The following is a 14,910-nucleotide window of genomic DNA, read 5'->3' as shown; positions in this document are numbered from 1 at the left end:
CAAAATACATCGGTCCCTTTAAGGTTGCCAGGAGAGTTAACCCAGTTTCTTATCGCCCACACTTACCCAGATCCCTTAAGATTAATCCCACGTTTCACATTTCCTTATTAAAACCTGTTGTTTTTTCTCCCTTGTCCCGCAGACAGATCTCCCCTCCGCCTCGTGTCATTGGAGGCCAGCCGGCTTATACCGTCCATCGGATACTGGATTCCCGCCGGGTGCAGCGGTCCTGGCAGTATCTGGTGGACTGGGAAGGCTACGGTCCCGAGGAGCGCTCCTGGGTTCCTGCCAAAGACATACTGGACCCTGACCTCATTCGTCAGTTCAGGGCCCTCCACCCTGAGAGAGCTGGTAGGAACGTCAGGAGCCGTTCCTAGGGGGGGGATTCTGTCAGGATTTGGCCAGGGTTGTTCCGGTTTTTGGTCACTAGAGGCCCCCATTGTGCCTTTTGACCTTTTGTTTTCCCTTGATCCCCATTATTATTTGCACCTGTGCCTCGTTTCCCCTGATTGTATTTAAACCCTTTGTTTTCCTCAGTTCTGTGCTCTGTGTTTGTATGTTAGCACCCAGCCCTAGTACTCTGTGTACTCTTGTTGATCCCGGTGGACTCTCTTGAGGAATTCTGTTTTTTTTGTTCTTGTTTGTTTGTTTTTTGAGTATCTTTTGAGGCTTTTTTGTGCTATACCTTCCACCTTGTGGATTTACCTTTTTGTCTTGGAGGATTACCTTTGTTCTTATGGAATTCCTTTTGAGGTTGTGGAGTTACATGTTTTCCTGAAGAACTTCACTTTTTACTTCATTAAATACACCGTCTCAAGTACTGCTGTGTCTGCCTCATCTTCTGGGTTCTGCCGACTATTCGTGGCTCAGTTGGTTAAGTGACTGTTTCTCACTCCGGAGACCCGGGTTCGTAACCGGGTCCTGACAGGGAGTTCCAAAGGGTGGCGCAAAAATTGGCCCAGCGTCGTCTGGGTTTGGCCGGAGTAGACCGTCATTGTAAATAATAATTTGTTTGAGGTGATAGTTTCTGGATTTGACCTTGTATTTCTGTGTGTTTATTATAGTTAAGTCTATGATTTGATATTTGATAGAGCAGTCTGATTGAGGGGTGGTAGGCAGCAGCAGGCTCGTAATAGTCAAAGGTATATGGTTTAGAGAGAAATAGTCGACGCGTTATAATTCCTGTAATAACTTGCGGCTGAACTTGAAAGGGGTTCCTTAGTTATTTTACCGTTCATGTCTTCCATAGAGAAGGTCTTGATCTACTTCAAATAAGGTCTGTGTTTCGTGCTTAAACTGCCTCAGCGTTTTGATACCTGTGTAAATCCCACTAGGATAAGGTAACGTTTATCAAAAATATTTTCATAAATCAACTCTACTATCTTTTAATTTAAAAAAAAATCTTTGCTTATATTTAGCCAATATTGATCCTATGGATATCTACACAGTTATAAAATTGGCAAGGTAGTGTAAGTCTACACGATACACAGACTTTATTTTAAGTGAATCTAAAAATATCCTTCAGAGCTGTGTGTGTGTTTTACAGATGGCAGAGAAAAGCAGAGCACCAGTGTGGAATTGGCACCAGGAAAACCAAGGCGTCTTATTTGTGATACAGATGTAAGCATGGGGTCAGCAACCGCTAAATCAAAAAATATCACCAACCTGTGGAATCACCTTAAAAACACCCATCCAAAAGCCCATATGTATTAAGTTCAAATAAAAGTGTTCATTGTTCATTCAGTATTGTCATTATTACAAAAATGTGTATATACAAGGTATACAGTGCCTTGCGAAAGTATTCGGCCCCCTTGAACTTTGCGACCTTTTGCCACATTTCAGGCTTCAAACATAAAGATATAAAACTGTATTTTTTTGTGAAGAATCAACAACAAGTGGGACACAATCATGAAGTGGAACGACATTTATTGGATATTTCAAACTTTTTTAACAAATCAAAAACTGAAAAATTGGGCGTGCAAAATTATTCAGCCCCCTTAAGTTAATACTTTGTAGCGCCACCTTTTGCTGCGATTACAGCTGTAAGTCGCTTGGGGTATGTCTCTATCAGTTTTGCACATCGAGAGACTGACATTTCTTCCCATTCCTCCTTGCAAAACAGCTCGAGCTCAGTGAGGTTGGATGGAGAGCATTTGTGAACAGCAGTTTTCAGTTCTTTCCACAGATTCTCGATTGGATTCAGGTCTGGACTTTGACTTGGCCATTCTAACACCTGGATATGTTTATTTTTGAACCATTCCATTGTAGATTTTGCTTTATGTTTTGGATCATTGTCTTGTTGGATGACAAATCTCTGTCCCAGTCTCAGGTCTTTTGCAGACTCCATCAGGTTTTCTTCCAGAATGGTCCTGTATTTGGCTCCATCCATCTTCCCATCAATTTTAACCATCTTCCCTGTCCCTGCTGAAGAAAAGCAGGTCCAAACCATGATGCTGCCACCACCATGTTTGACAGTGGGGATGGTGTGTTCAGGGTGATGAGCTGTGTTGCTTTCACACCAAACATAACGTCTTGCATTGTTGCCAAAAAGTTCAATTTTGGTTTCATCTGACCAGAGCACCTTCTTCCAAGGTAAACAATTTATTTTATTGCAGTTTGTGATTTTGTTACGCCTGTGCTGGTTGAAATAGTTGTTTTGAAATAGTTTTTTTTATGGGGCTCTATCCTCAGATAATCGCATTGTATTCTTTCGCAGTAAATCCTTTTTTAAATCTGACAACGCAATTGGATTAGCAAGATTCTAGGTTTTCGAAACATGTGAGACACTTGTATTTTCATGAATGTTTAATATGACTATTTATGTAGCGATCAACACTTTTTTGGTTACTACATGATTCCATATCTGTGGGACTCCAAGGGTCAAGGGGTCTGAATACTTTCCGAAAGCACTGTACATTTATACTCCGGACTCCAATATTGACCACCCTAATATTTCTATATTCCTTAATTCCGTTCTTTTAGATGTGTGTGTATTGTGTATTGTCAGATATTACTACACTGTTGGAGCTAGGAACTCAAGCATTTTGCTACAACCACAATAACATCTACTAAATATGTGAATGCGACCAATATAATTTGATTTCGATTTTCGATTTTATTCAATGTTTATTCATCAACCCCGCTATGTTGTGCCGTTATTTATGCGATGACGCTTGAGCGCAAGCCTTTAAGTGCACTTCATACAACAAACAAACTGACCTTGAAGTCGAAGGGAAGAACATTACAGTACTCACAAACTGGGAGTTGTCAAGGGGCATAGCAGAGATGGTCTTGTAGTTGTCCATGAGCGCTGTGTCAAACTCCTGCAGACCTCCGTTGGTGTGGACCACTTTGTCTTTGACAAAGATGCTGACGGCACGCAGCATGAAGGACACGAACAGGTGCACGTGGATGTAGTTCCTAGTGCAGTGGAGGCGTCTGCATGGCAGGTGTAAAACACTCAAGGCTCAACAATCACTATATTCGTCCAATGAAATGTTTTTTATAAAAACCCTTTCACATCAAGCAGTTGTCATATCGTGCTTTACTCAGCCTGGAACCCCAAAGAGAAAGCAAAGCAGTAGCAAAAGGACAGTGGCTAAGAAAAACTAAGTAGAAACCTAAGAGAGAAATTCTAAACATTGACATGTTTGTTTCGGCATTCAATCCTAGTTTGTGTTGAAAGCAATGTGCAAATGTACAGTTAATACACATACATTATAAAAACCTAACTGCATTGAAGACAATAACCTGAATTGAGTAAAATACCCTAAATTCCACGTTTTTGAAAATCACAATGGTTCACCGCAAATCAGCTTCCCCCGCAGATCATTTGAGTTTGTTTTACAGTGTACGGTGGTTTTTTAAACAGCATCTGTGTTGAAATACTGAGGGAAGATTGAGAGTAAGACGTCCTTCTCTAACTGCATTCATAATACTGACAGCTCATAATGAAAAGCATCGATTTGTTGGATTCACGTCTCCAACTCAACCAACTAAATCTAGTCTAATTCAACTTTAAATGCACATGAAATAAAAGTTTAATTTGATTTAGGTCCTATTCTTTAACTTGTACAAAGGAGTGTTTTACTCTGTTATTAGGGGATCATGACAGTCCTATTCTTTACCTTTGATTCTAGGTTGAGTTGGAAACATGAATCCATGTCATGTCAATGATTCATTTGTAGACAAAAATAGAATTAAGGCCAGACTAAGTCAGTGGCACAATTCAGTTTTTGCAATACAGTAAATAGCGATATGTTGTGATATGTTGGATTCAGGACTCCAACTAAACCAACATTAAAAGTTAAAGTATAAGATTAAGCCAGTGGCTCAGATGAAACTATCCAAACATTAGATATCCTTTTAAAACTTGGATATTTAGCTGTATTGTCAATCAAACACAATTCAATAATACTTTTCTAATATAGTAAATAGCCTAGAGTTAAGGCTATCTTACAAACTAATGTAGCAGTGTTTATTCAAACTTAAAATGAGTAACATGTTGAGGTTAGCCTAAGAAAGTGTTCATGGTCAAAATAGCATGCAAAGGTTGCAGGTCTGTGGCGATCTTTACAATTGCTATAATAATCTGTGCAGAATCTTGATCAGCATTGACCACTTGCTTGCACATGTACTTTTATTGTAATCTCAACTGTTATCGAGGTCATTTGGTTGTGCTATTAGATGAAGCACAGTGACAACACATTAAGTTGTTGTACAAATACAAAATATCTGACATTGTGTTCCCGTTTGAACTTTGTTGTGCTTTAAAATGGTCGAAAGCGCAGTGATAACACATTCAGGTGACAACTAAATATCTAACATTGTTTTTCCATTGGAATTTAGTTGTGGTTTTAGATGGTTGAAAGCAGAGTGATAACACATTGGGAATTCAACAAACCTCTGGCAGTTTTTTTTTTTGAGCGGGTGAATAAAGATTGAAATCTCGTTGAGAATTTGGAGATGAGTCAAGAGGATGGCCAGGATATTTATTTTTACTTCTCATTTACATGCGTGACTGTTTTTGGAAAATGGTGAAGAACAGCTGAGGCTTAGTGCTGTATGACCTCGGTGCCATTTACACAGGTGGATAGAGCAGCACATAGAAATATATGGATGAGCAAAGACCGAGTGGCATACATCTGCGTCCCAATATATGTCCTTTCTCCCAAGGTCTGCACTTGTTCACTTCCTTTCATAGACCGAAAGGAAATGACTGGTATAACTCAAACTATATTTGTGGGAAGGAGCGCACAACTGCACACTTCTGGAGAAAGGACCAATCGTTGGAACACAAGGCTGTCTTACCTGAAGTAGCCTATGATGACAATGGCCCCAAGAAGAGAGATGAAGGACAGTGCATATCCAATGGTGTACATGACGTACAGCCGTTCAAAGAAGTCCTGCTAGAGAGAAATGGATATGTTATAGGCCTGCTACACTGTTTATGCCGGGAAAAAGTTAGGTTTTTAGCTTCTATGCTAGCTGCCTGTGCTCCCGACGCCCCAGTGTAGCTCCGCTGTTAGCATGAGTCAGAGCAACTCAAGCATTGTCATGAGTCAAGTCTGCAACCACAACCATGTTAATTGGAGTCTTAGGTGTGACTGAAGTGGTGATTGGGATTACCTTTTCCTCCTCTTGACCAGGTAAAAGGAATTTTAAGCAGTCGGAATAATTGGACCATGTTCGGTTCAACCCCTCCACAGAAACCCAGGAACCGTTGACATCACACTTCCTGTATGCATGACCTGGACATACACACAGGCACAGACACCACACACACACACACACACACACACACACACACACACACACACACACACACACACACACACACACACACACACACACACACACACACACACACACACACACACACACACACACACACGGTCTGGTCATTAACATTGCAGCATACAGTTAACTGCCAAAACAAAGGAAACACCAACATAAAGTGTCTTAATAGGGTGTTGGGCCGCCACGAGCCAGAACAGCTTCAATGCACCTTGGAGTGGATTCTGCAAGTGACTGGAATTCTATATGAGTGATGCGACACCAGTCTTCAATGAGAAATTCTACAATTGTGTTTTGTTGATGGTGGTAGAAAGCGTGGTCTCTGGCACCGCTCCAGAATCTCCCATAAGTGTTCAATTGGGTTGGAGTCTGGTGACTGAGACGGCCACGGGATATATGGTTTACATCGTTTTCATGCTCATCAGACCATTCAATACGTCAAATCCATTACATGTACATTGCTTGTCTCCATATAATGACCACATAATGCAACACACAGGAGTTTAACACAATGGTACTGCAGTTAAAACGGTATTCAGTATATTCAATTGTTCCCATGGGCCAGATTTACTAAGGGTTTGCACCAGCTCAGAAGTAAAACATTGAAGCGAGAATCCTCATTTCAAACAACAACAAAGTGGGTCACCCCGCCTCTGTTCCCCCCGGGGATACGGTTGAGCTTGAACAACCCAGCAGCGTTGCAGTTCTTGACACAAACTGGTGCGCCTGGCAACTACTACCATACCCCGTTCAAAGGCAATTACATTTTTTTTTGTCTTGCCCATTTCACCCTCTCAATGGCACACATACACAATCCAGGTCTCAATTGTCCCAAGGCTTAAATCTTTATTTAACATGTCTCCTCCCTCCTCATCTACACTGATTGAAGTGGATTTAACAAGTTACATAAAGAAGGGATCAAAGCTTTCACCTGGATTCACCTGGTAGTGTCATGGAAAGAGCGGGTGTTCTTAAAATGTCCTGGATACTCAGTGTACACCCCCCCCAAACTTTGCACCCAGTGCAAACACTTAATAAATATGGCCCCATGAGTACAGCCTATCTGTACCCCAATACCTTGATGGTTGAAGTCGTAGATGTAGCTGGGGCAGGGGACCTTGGTTAGCACTCCGGGGGATCCCTGAGGCCAACAGATCAGACCATCCCAGCCAGGGGCACAAAGGTCATCTGGATACATAGTGGGAAAGGGGAGTTAGGTAATATAAGTGGTGGGCACCAATACTGAATTAAATATGATATAGATTTCACTTGATACCGATATGAGCAATTCATATTGTGATATTGGTTTATTTGTGTTTGATATTGATATCTGGAAGGCATATTATGATATTGGGTTTATCCTTCCTGTTATTTTACCTCTTATGTAAAAACCAATACTGTACATGTTCCTGCATGAACAAACCCCTCTCACAGACCTTCTCACTGGCTCTCAACTTAGTTACTTAATTGCCTGTGATAAATTGACTTATTTAAACTGTAGGTTTAGGCTCCCAGAACATTCATATATGGTCCAATGAGTAATCAGCAAGCACTTGTCTGGACTTGGACGTGGAAGTGAACAGAAAAAAAACAAGGTTTTTATAAAAACCTAAAATCTTCACAATTACAAACATCAATATATGTGATGTAGATATTTTAGGCTTTTACTTTCATAAGTGACATTATTTGGACATTGTGTTAGAGGGTATCGTCATCAAAGGAACGGAGGCTCCCAGGCCAAATATCATGGCCACTCCCTTAGGATAAGTCTGAACTTAAAAGAAATCATTGCTATTGAACTCAAGGCATTATCATTGAAAGGTTTCATTGACTTGTTGCTTTTGTGCCTGTCAATGGTAAGTGCTGGTGATTTTGCAGACACTGGACATTGATCCACTCAATTTAAGAAAGGGCAAATATCCAGCAGTGTGCACTCAGTCCACATCATCAATGAAACAAGCTGAAGAAGGATCAATTTACTACATGTCGGCTCCATGGACAAAAACTCTTTCTCCCACTATGTATATTTAAACCTCCGCTCCCTTGATTAAACACATTTCTAATATTAATCTATATTCCATGATGAGAGTGTGAGATGGAAAGACAAAGCTTATGAGTCACTCATTAGCGACAAGTGCAAAAACATTGCTCATAGTCATTACAGCTATATATACACACACACCATCTGTCCACCAGATGAGTAGGCTAGTGGGAGAGCACTAGGAGTAATAGGTTGTCGTCTTTTGTCAGCTAGCCCTCCTGATGGTTCAGTGAAACAAGTGACTAGGGTGGGAGTGCGTCACAAATGGCACCCTATTCCCTTTATAGTGCACTACCTTTAGTGCCATTTGGGATGCAAGCTGAGACTAAGTAATAAAGACCTAAGACTGAGAAAAAATAAGAAGTAAATAGATTTAAATAAATTAATATATCTTATGATTGCAATTAGGGTTGCACATTTTCAGGAATGTTCAGAGGTGGAAACTTTCAGTGGGAATTAACAGGAATATATGGGAATTAATATCAATATCATTTAAATGTAGATGTTTTTTGCATTGGATATATTTACCTTTACCTTATCATAAGTAGACAATTGCAAACGATTAAATCCTTCAAATAGAAATAAAAACAATTTAGTTACGAATTGAACTTTAATGAAATGAGTTGCCTCTTCACATGGGATGATTTCACTGACCAACAAAAGAAAGGGAATATTGAATGATCCCCAATGAGCCATCGCATCTCCCAAAAACGTTTACAACATACATCTGTAAAATGATAGTCTAGAAACTAAAGCTTTGGTTGCCTTCCTCTCATGCTTCCATGTCTTCTCCCCGGACCTCAATGTCCACCTCATCTTCACGGTCACTTTCCAACCTTGTTGAGGATAGCTCGTCGTCAGGCTCAAAAAGCCTCAAATTTGCCAGGATGGCCACCAATTTCTCAACCCTTGTATTGGTCAGCTTCTTTCATGCTTTGGTGGGTGCGTTCCCAAACAAGGACCAGTTGCGCTCTGAGGCGGTTGATGTTGGTGGGATTTGGAGGATGATGGAGGCAACAGGTGACAGAGCCTCAGATCCACAAAGTCTCTTCTACCAGGTGACTGATGAGATATGTTGGCACGACTGCCATATTGCATCTTCATCCCAAAGCCCTTGTTTGGAAGTGTACTTCGCCAGACTGCCAAGAACCTTGCCCCTCATTCAGGATAAGGTGGCAAGACACAGTAGTGATGACACCGTAGGCCTTGTTGATCTCTGGACCAGACAGGAGGCTCTTGCCAGCATACTTGGGGTCCAACATGTATGCTGTGGCGTGTATGGGCTTCAGGCAGAAGTCTTCATGCTTTGTGATGCATTTCAGAACTGCAGTTTCCTCTGCTTGGAGCAACAGTGAAGTGGGCAGGGCAGTACGAATTTCTTCTTACATCTACAAGCAGAGTCTGAACATCAGACAGGATCGCTTTGTCTCCCTCAATCCGTGCAATGGCTACTGCTGTAGGTTTCAGGAGTTTCAGGCTGCTTACCACTCTCTCCAAAAATAGATCATCCTGGAGGATCCTCTTGATGGGGCTGTCCATATCGGCAGACTGTGATATGGCCATTTCTTGGAGAGACTCCTTCCTCTCCAGGAGACTGTCAAACATGATGACAACACCATCCCAATGGGTGTTGCTGGGCAGCTTCAATGTGGTGCTCTTATTCTTCTCACTTTGCTTGGTGAGGTAGATTGCTGCTATAACTTGATGACCCTTCACATACCTAACCATTTCCTTGGCTCTCTTGTAGAGTGTATACATCGTTTTCAGGGCCATGATGTCATTGAGGAGCAGATTCAATGCATGAGCAGCACAGCCAATTGGTGTGATGTGAGGTTAAGACTCCACTTTAGACCAAGCAGCCTTCATGGTCACAGCATTGTCTGTCACCAGTGCAAATACCTTCTGTGGTCCAAGGTCATCATCAGCCTTTATCTGACTATGTTCCTCTATTATTGAGTAAAAATAAAACTTCAGATTCCATGAGGACCATGAACTGTTGCTATTGATATGGTCTAATTCATCATTTTCAACTCGAATAGAAGTAGAGGAACTTTTGTCAGAGGATGCTTGTTGTGAGCGCTGAGGGAACTTTATGCACTTGCCTAGATGATTCTGCATCTTTGTTGTATTCTTCACATATGATTTGGCACAGTATTTGCAAATGTACACAGCTTTTCCTTCTACATTAGCTGCAGTGAAATGTCTCCACACATCAGATAGTGCCCGTGGCATTTTCCTGTAAAGATTAGAAAAAAAAGAGTAAAAACACAAAACAAATACAATTCCATGTACAGATAAATAGTTAAGCAGTTAGATTAAACAACTCCTTTTAAGACAAATGTTTTAAAATGAAACATGTATGGAAACAGGTGAATTAACACTCAGTTAACAGGCTCAAGCAAGCTAAACCCCACATGGTAGCAAAAACTAACTAGCAGAAATTGTTTACAAGTTTAAAAAATATTTAAACACACCTTGTTGTAGGCTACAATTTAATAGTTAACAAAAAAATAAATGTAATATCAAATATATTCACCTCACCCAGTATTGTAATCAAAACTTACCAGAAAGCATGCAGTCCTTGGCTCAGACAGTGTAGTAGTGTGGCCTCAATAGCATCTCATACTTGTGCAAGATCTTGAGAATCAGCTGTACATGTGATGGAAGAATGCACTGTGCATGCAAAGGGTTGTAATTCCATTGAATTGGGGATAGTTTAACCAACATATGCCACACGACCTAGAATTGCCTTATGTGCTTCCCACAAAAAAGGTTCACTGTTATAAGCTAACTTTTTTGATGAATTTAAGCAAAATTCCCCAAATTCCCGGGCCTAACTTCCCATGGAAAATTTCCAGAAACCCCCTGGAAATTTACCGGAAAGTTTCCAACCCTAATTGCAATCCAGGTCTAAATATTAGATATTTGTATATTTCAGTGTCTCAGCTGCAGTAGCCTTCCTATTATGCGTATGATGTCATACTTCATTATCTCAGAGCCAAATTGGATCTGATTATAGCTGGGTTGAGTCACATTATCATTTGAGACATCAAAGAACATTGTATTGGGGCGGCAGGGTAGCCTAGTGGTTAGAGCGTTGGACTAGTAACCGAAAGGTTGCAAGTTCTAATCCCCGAGCTGACAAGGTACAAACAGGCAGTTAACCCACTGTTCCTAGGCTGTCATTGAAAATAAGAATTTGTTCTTAACTGACTTGCCTAGTAAAATAAAAATAATTGATTTAAACTGACAGACAAGAAATGTGCCATATTGGGGTTTGGGACCACTTGCCAGGTGGGTCCCATGTGCAGACACTGTGAAATACCTTAAAGGTGGAACTGACTTTTTTTAAACTACTTTGAAGACATGAAACCGACAATGATAATATCAGTCAAAAATATCAAATTCCCAGTTTATACTTCAAAACCAATTTCATGAAGTTTTAAAAATAGGTTATATTTGACTCAAAATTCCATGAAGTAGAAAGTAAGGCATTGTTGGCAGAATAAATGGACGCAGTTCAATGCATGATTAATATAATTTACAAATAGCAATATTTTTGGAATTACAAATAAATGTACCTGGTTGTAAAGCACAGATGGCCTGGTACATTGTTTGTTGCCTCCACACATTTGGGATGTTTCAGTTTCAATGACCCAATATTTTGAACAAAAACCGATGACTAAATAAGGCTGGGAATGTCAATACAAATCAAACTAGCAAGGACAGTGATCACAAGTCAGTCATAACGTGGCCAATCGGCTAGCACGTGTCAAACAAGGCCTTCAGACCGAATAGGACACACAAGCGAGTATAAATGAGTCAACAGTTGAGACATCTGCTTTATGAAATTTTGGCATGATGCGCTCAAAATCGGTGATTCAATATCTGATATCTTCAATATCTGATTTTCCTCTTGAAAATGTCCATAGGCCTACTGTATTAAACCAAGTGTCTAATTAATGGACTAAATAAATTATAAACAAAAAAACGTGTTTTTACTCATAAAATGTGTCGGGAAAATTGCCACTGTATATTTGTCCTGGTAAATGAGGAAATACTTTATTTCAAGTGTACAGAATGATTCACAAATACTGTAGATACTGTCCTTAGTCTGCTCAATTAGCAGGCTTGAAGTGAACTCCGACCTTTGATAACACAGAGGGAGAGGTAATAGGATGGCTAATGATGGATGCAACTGAGATCAGGTGCGTGAGTGATCTTAGCCCGTATTGACGGTTGAATGAGAGATCACTGGGCAGTAATGATTAGAATTGGGCCATTGCCTTTAAAGGAACAATCTCAGAATCAAAACAACAAAGCTGTATAATTGCTTTATATCCTACATTTAAAGCCTCAAATGGAATGAACCAATCCCAGATTGCCCCATTTAAAATTTAAAAGGGAACACAGTCTTATAGGGGAACAGAATTCTGTTATCATTTAGATCTGGGATAAATTATTTGGAAAAACCAAATACAACAGACAAATACACCACTGATTGAGGGGAAGTGGGGTTATATAATGTTTGTATTTTTTATTTATTTTACTCCTATGAAAGGCAGAATATCATTTTGCCAATAAGTGGTTTCATTGATGTGATTTCGGTAACATTTTAAGGGTCCATAATAAACCATTTATTCAGCATTTATAAAAAGTGTGTGTCCACCATTTATTAATAATTTACTCACATTTATAAACTGTAATGGGAATTTTTATGTTTGTGCTTTTCTTATAACAAATGTCTGTCTTTTATTCATGTGCTGTTCTAAGAACCAATTTCTGTGTTCATGCAAGTGGCTGACTGTACAAATCCTCACTATCAGTAGCGGCAATTTGGCAGTACGCCCAGACCGTGTTTTGAGAACAAACTAAAGATCTCAGTTTCAAGGTATCAGCTAAGAGAGAAAGAAGCCTCGTGGGGTATTGGTCTGTCACACGTTATTGGTCTGTCACACGTTTGGAACCGGTATTGGTCGGTCACATGAATGAAACAAAACGGTAATGATTAAGTAATTATGCTAAATCATGCAAATATAACTTGCCTGCGTATAGCCGTATATAAGACAACTGCTGGGTCTGCCCAGGGAGAGCTGCTGATTGATATGTGTACTATGGTGCATTGAATTGGTTGGTACCTCTCCAGCGTGCTGACAATAAAACATTGATTCATTTAAGATTGACTTTGAGGTGTCCCTGTGTAAGAATTTCCACGACAAAACCATTTACTAATGATTAGTAAAGTCCTTTTGCAGTCCCTAATCTAAAGTGAGCACTATTTATAGTTTATAAATGTTGGGAGACCAGTGTAATTTCTCACAAATAGATGCAGGCCATTGGTAAACATTCCAGCAGTACCATGTAAAAGAATAAGCACGCAACACAGGATGTTTAAGGAAATATACTACATATACACAAAAGTATGTGGACACCCCTTCAACTTAGTGGATTCGGTTATTTCAGCAACACCCATTGCTGACAGGTGTATAAAACCGAGCACACCGCCATGCAATCTCCATAGACAAACATTTGCAGTAGAATGGCCTTACTATAGGATGCCACCTTTCCAACAAGTCAATTCGTTAAATTTGTGCCCTGCTAGAGCTGCCTGGGTCAACTGTAAGTGCTGATATTGTAAAGTGGAAACGTCTAAGAGCAACAACGGCTCAGCAGCAAAGTGTTAGGCCACACAAGCTCACAGAACGGGACCGTCAAGTGCTGAAACGCGTAAAGATCATCTGTCCTCAGTTGCAGCAATCACTACCAAGATCCAAACTGCCTCTGGAAGCAATGTCAGTACAAGAACTGTTTGTGTGTAACGGATGTGAAACGGCTAGCTTAGTTAGCGGTGCGCGCTAAATAGCGTTTTAATCGGTGACGTCACTTGCTCCGAGACCTTGAAGTAGTAGTTCCCCTTGCTCTGCAAGGGCCGCGGCTTTTGTGGAGCGATGGGTAACGATGCTTCGTGGGTGACTGTTGTTGATGTGTGCAGAGGGTCCCTGGTTCGCGCCCGGGTATGGGCAAGGGGACGGCCTAAAGTTATACTGTTACACGTGCAGCCGCAAATAAGCCTGAGATCCCCATGCGCAATGCCAAGTGTCAGCTGGAGTGGTGTAAATCTCACCGCCATTGGACTCTGAATCAGTTGAAACGCGTTCTCTGGAGTGAAGAATCACGCTTCAACATCTGGCAGTCTGGTGGACGTTGCTGGCGGCTACCAGGAGAACGATACCTACCATAGTGACAACTGTAAAGTTTGGTGAAGGAGGAATAATGGTCTGGGGCTGTTTTTCATGGTTCGGCCTAGGCCCTTTAGTTCCAGTGAAGAGAAATCTTAACGCCACAACATACAATGACATTCTAGACGATTCTGTATTTCCAACTTTGTGGCGAACAGTTTGTAGATGGCCTTTTCCTGTTCCGGCATGACAAGTGAGGTCCATACGGAAATGGTTTGTCGAGATCGGTGTGGAAGAACTTGACTGGCCTGCACAGAGCCCTGACCTCAACCCCATTGAACACCTTTGGGATGAATTGGAACTCCGACTGCAAGCCAGGCCTTAATCGCCCAACATCACTAATGCTCTTGTGGCTGAATGGAAGCAAGTCCACACACTTTTGGTCATGTTGTGTGTGTGTGTGTGTGTGTGTGTGTGTGTGTGTGTGTGTGTGTGTGTGTGTGTGTGTATATATATATATATATATATATATATACAGTGCCTTGCGAAAGTATTCGGCCCCCTTGAACTTTGCGACCTTTTGCCACATTTCAAGCTTCAAACAAAGATATAAAACTGTATTTTTTTGTGAAGAATCAACAACAAGTGGGACACAATCATGAAGTGGAACGACTTTTATTGGATATTTCAAACTTTTTTAACAAATCAAAAACTGAAAAATTGGGCGTGCAAAATTATTCAGCCCCCTTAAGTTAATACTTTGTAGCGCCACCTTTTGCTGAGATTACAGCTGTAAGTCGCTTGGGGTATATCTCCATCAGTTTTGCACATCGAGAGAATGACATTTTTTCCCATTCCTCCTTGCAAAACAGCTCGAGCGTAGTGAGGTTGGAT

General features: G+C 40.8%; 1 protein-coding gene across 3 annotated transcripts in view; it reads right to left on the bottom strand.

Annotated features, from left to right (window-relative positions):
- Positions 1-14,910, bottom strand: part of LOC118370143 (parathyroid hormone 2 receptor-like) — a 45,965-nt gene that overhangs the window by 26,088 nt on the left and 4,967 nt on the right. For 2 of the 3 annotated variants that reach the window (XM_035754968.2, XM_035754964.2), the window contains exons 3-6: positions 6,874-6,984; positions 5,629-5,750; positions 5,311-5,408; positions 3,255-3,438 (exon numbers count right to left, since the gene is read on the bottom strand). In XM_035754968.2, the coding sequence (XP_035610861.2) occupies positions 3,255-3,438; positions 5,311-5,408; positions 5,629-5,750; positions 6,874-6,984 (515 nt within the window). The remainder of the gene's footprint in view (positions 1-3,254; positions 3,439-5,310; positions 5,409-5,628; positions 5,751-6,873; positions 6,985-14,910) is intronic. The other variant, XM_035754965.2, reaches the window with a different exon arrangement.

This window comes from Oncorhynchus keta, chromosome 37 (genome assembly GCF_023373465.1).
Source record: "Oncorhynchus keta strain PuntledgeMale-10-30-2019 chromosome 37, Oket_V2, whole genome shotgun sequence".
Taxonomy (NCBI): domain Eukaryota; kingdom Metazoa; phylum Chordata; class Actinopteri; order Salmoniformes; family Salmonidae; genus Oncorhynchus; species Oncorhynchus keta.
This window is presented reverse-complemented; position numbering and strand designations above follow the sequence as displayed.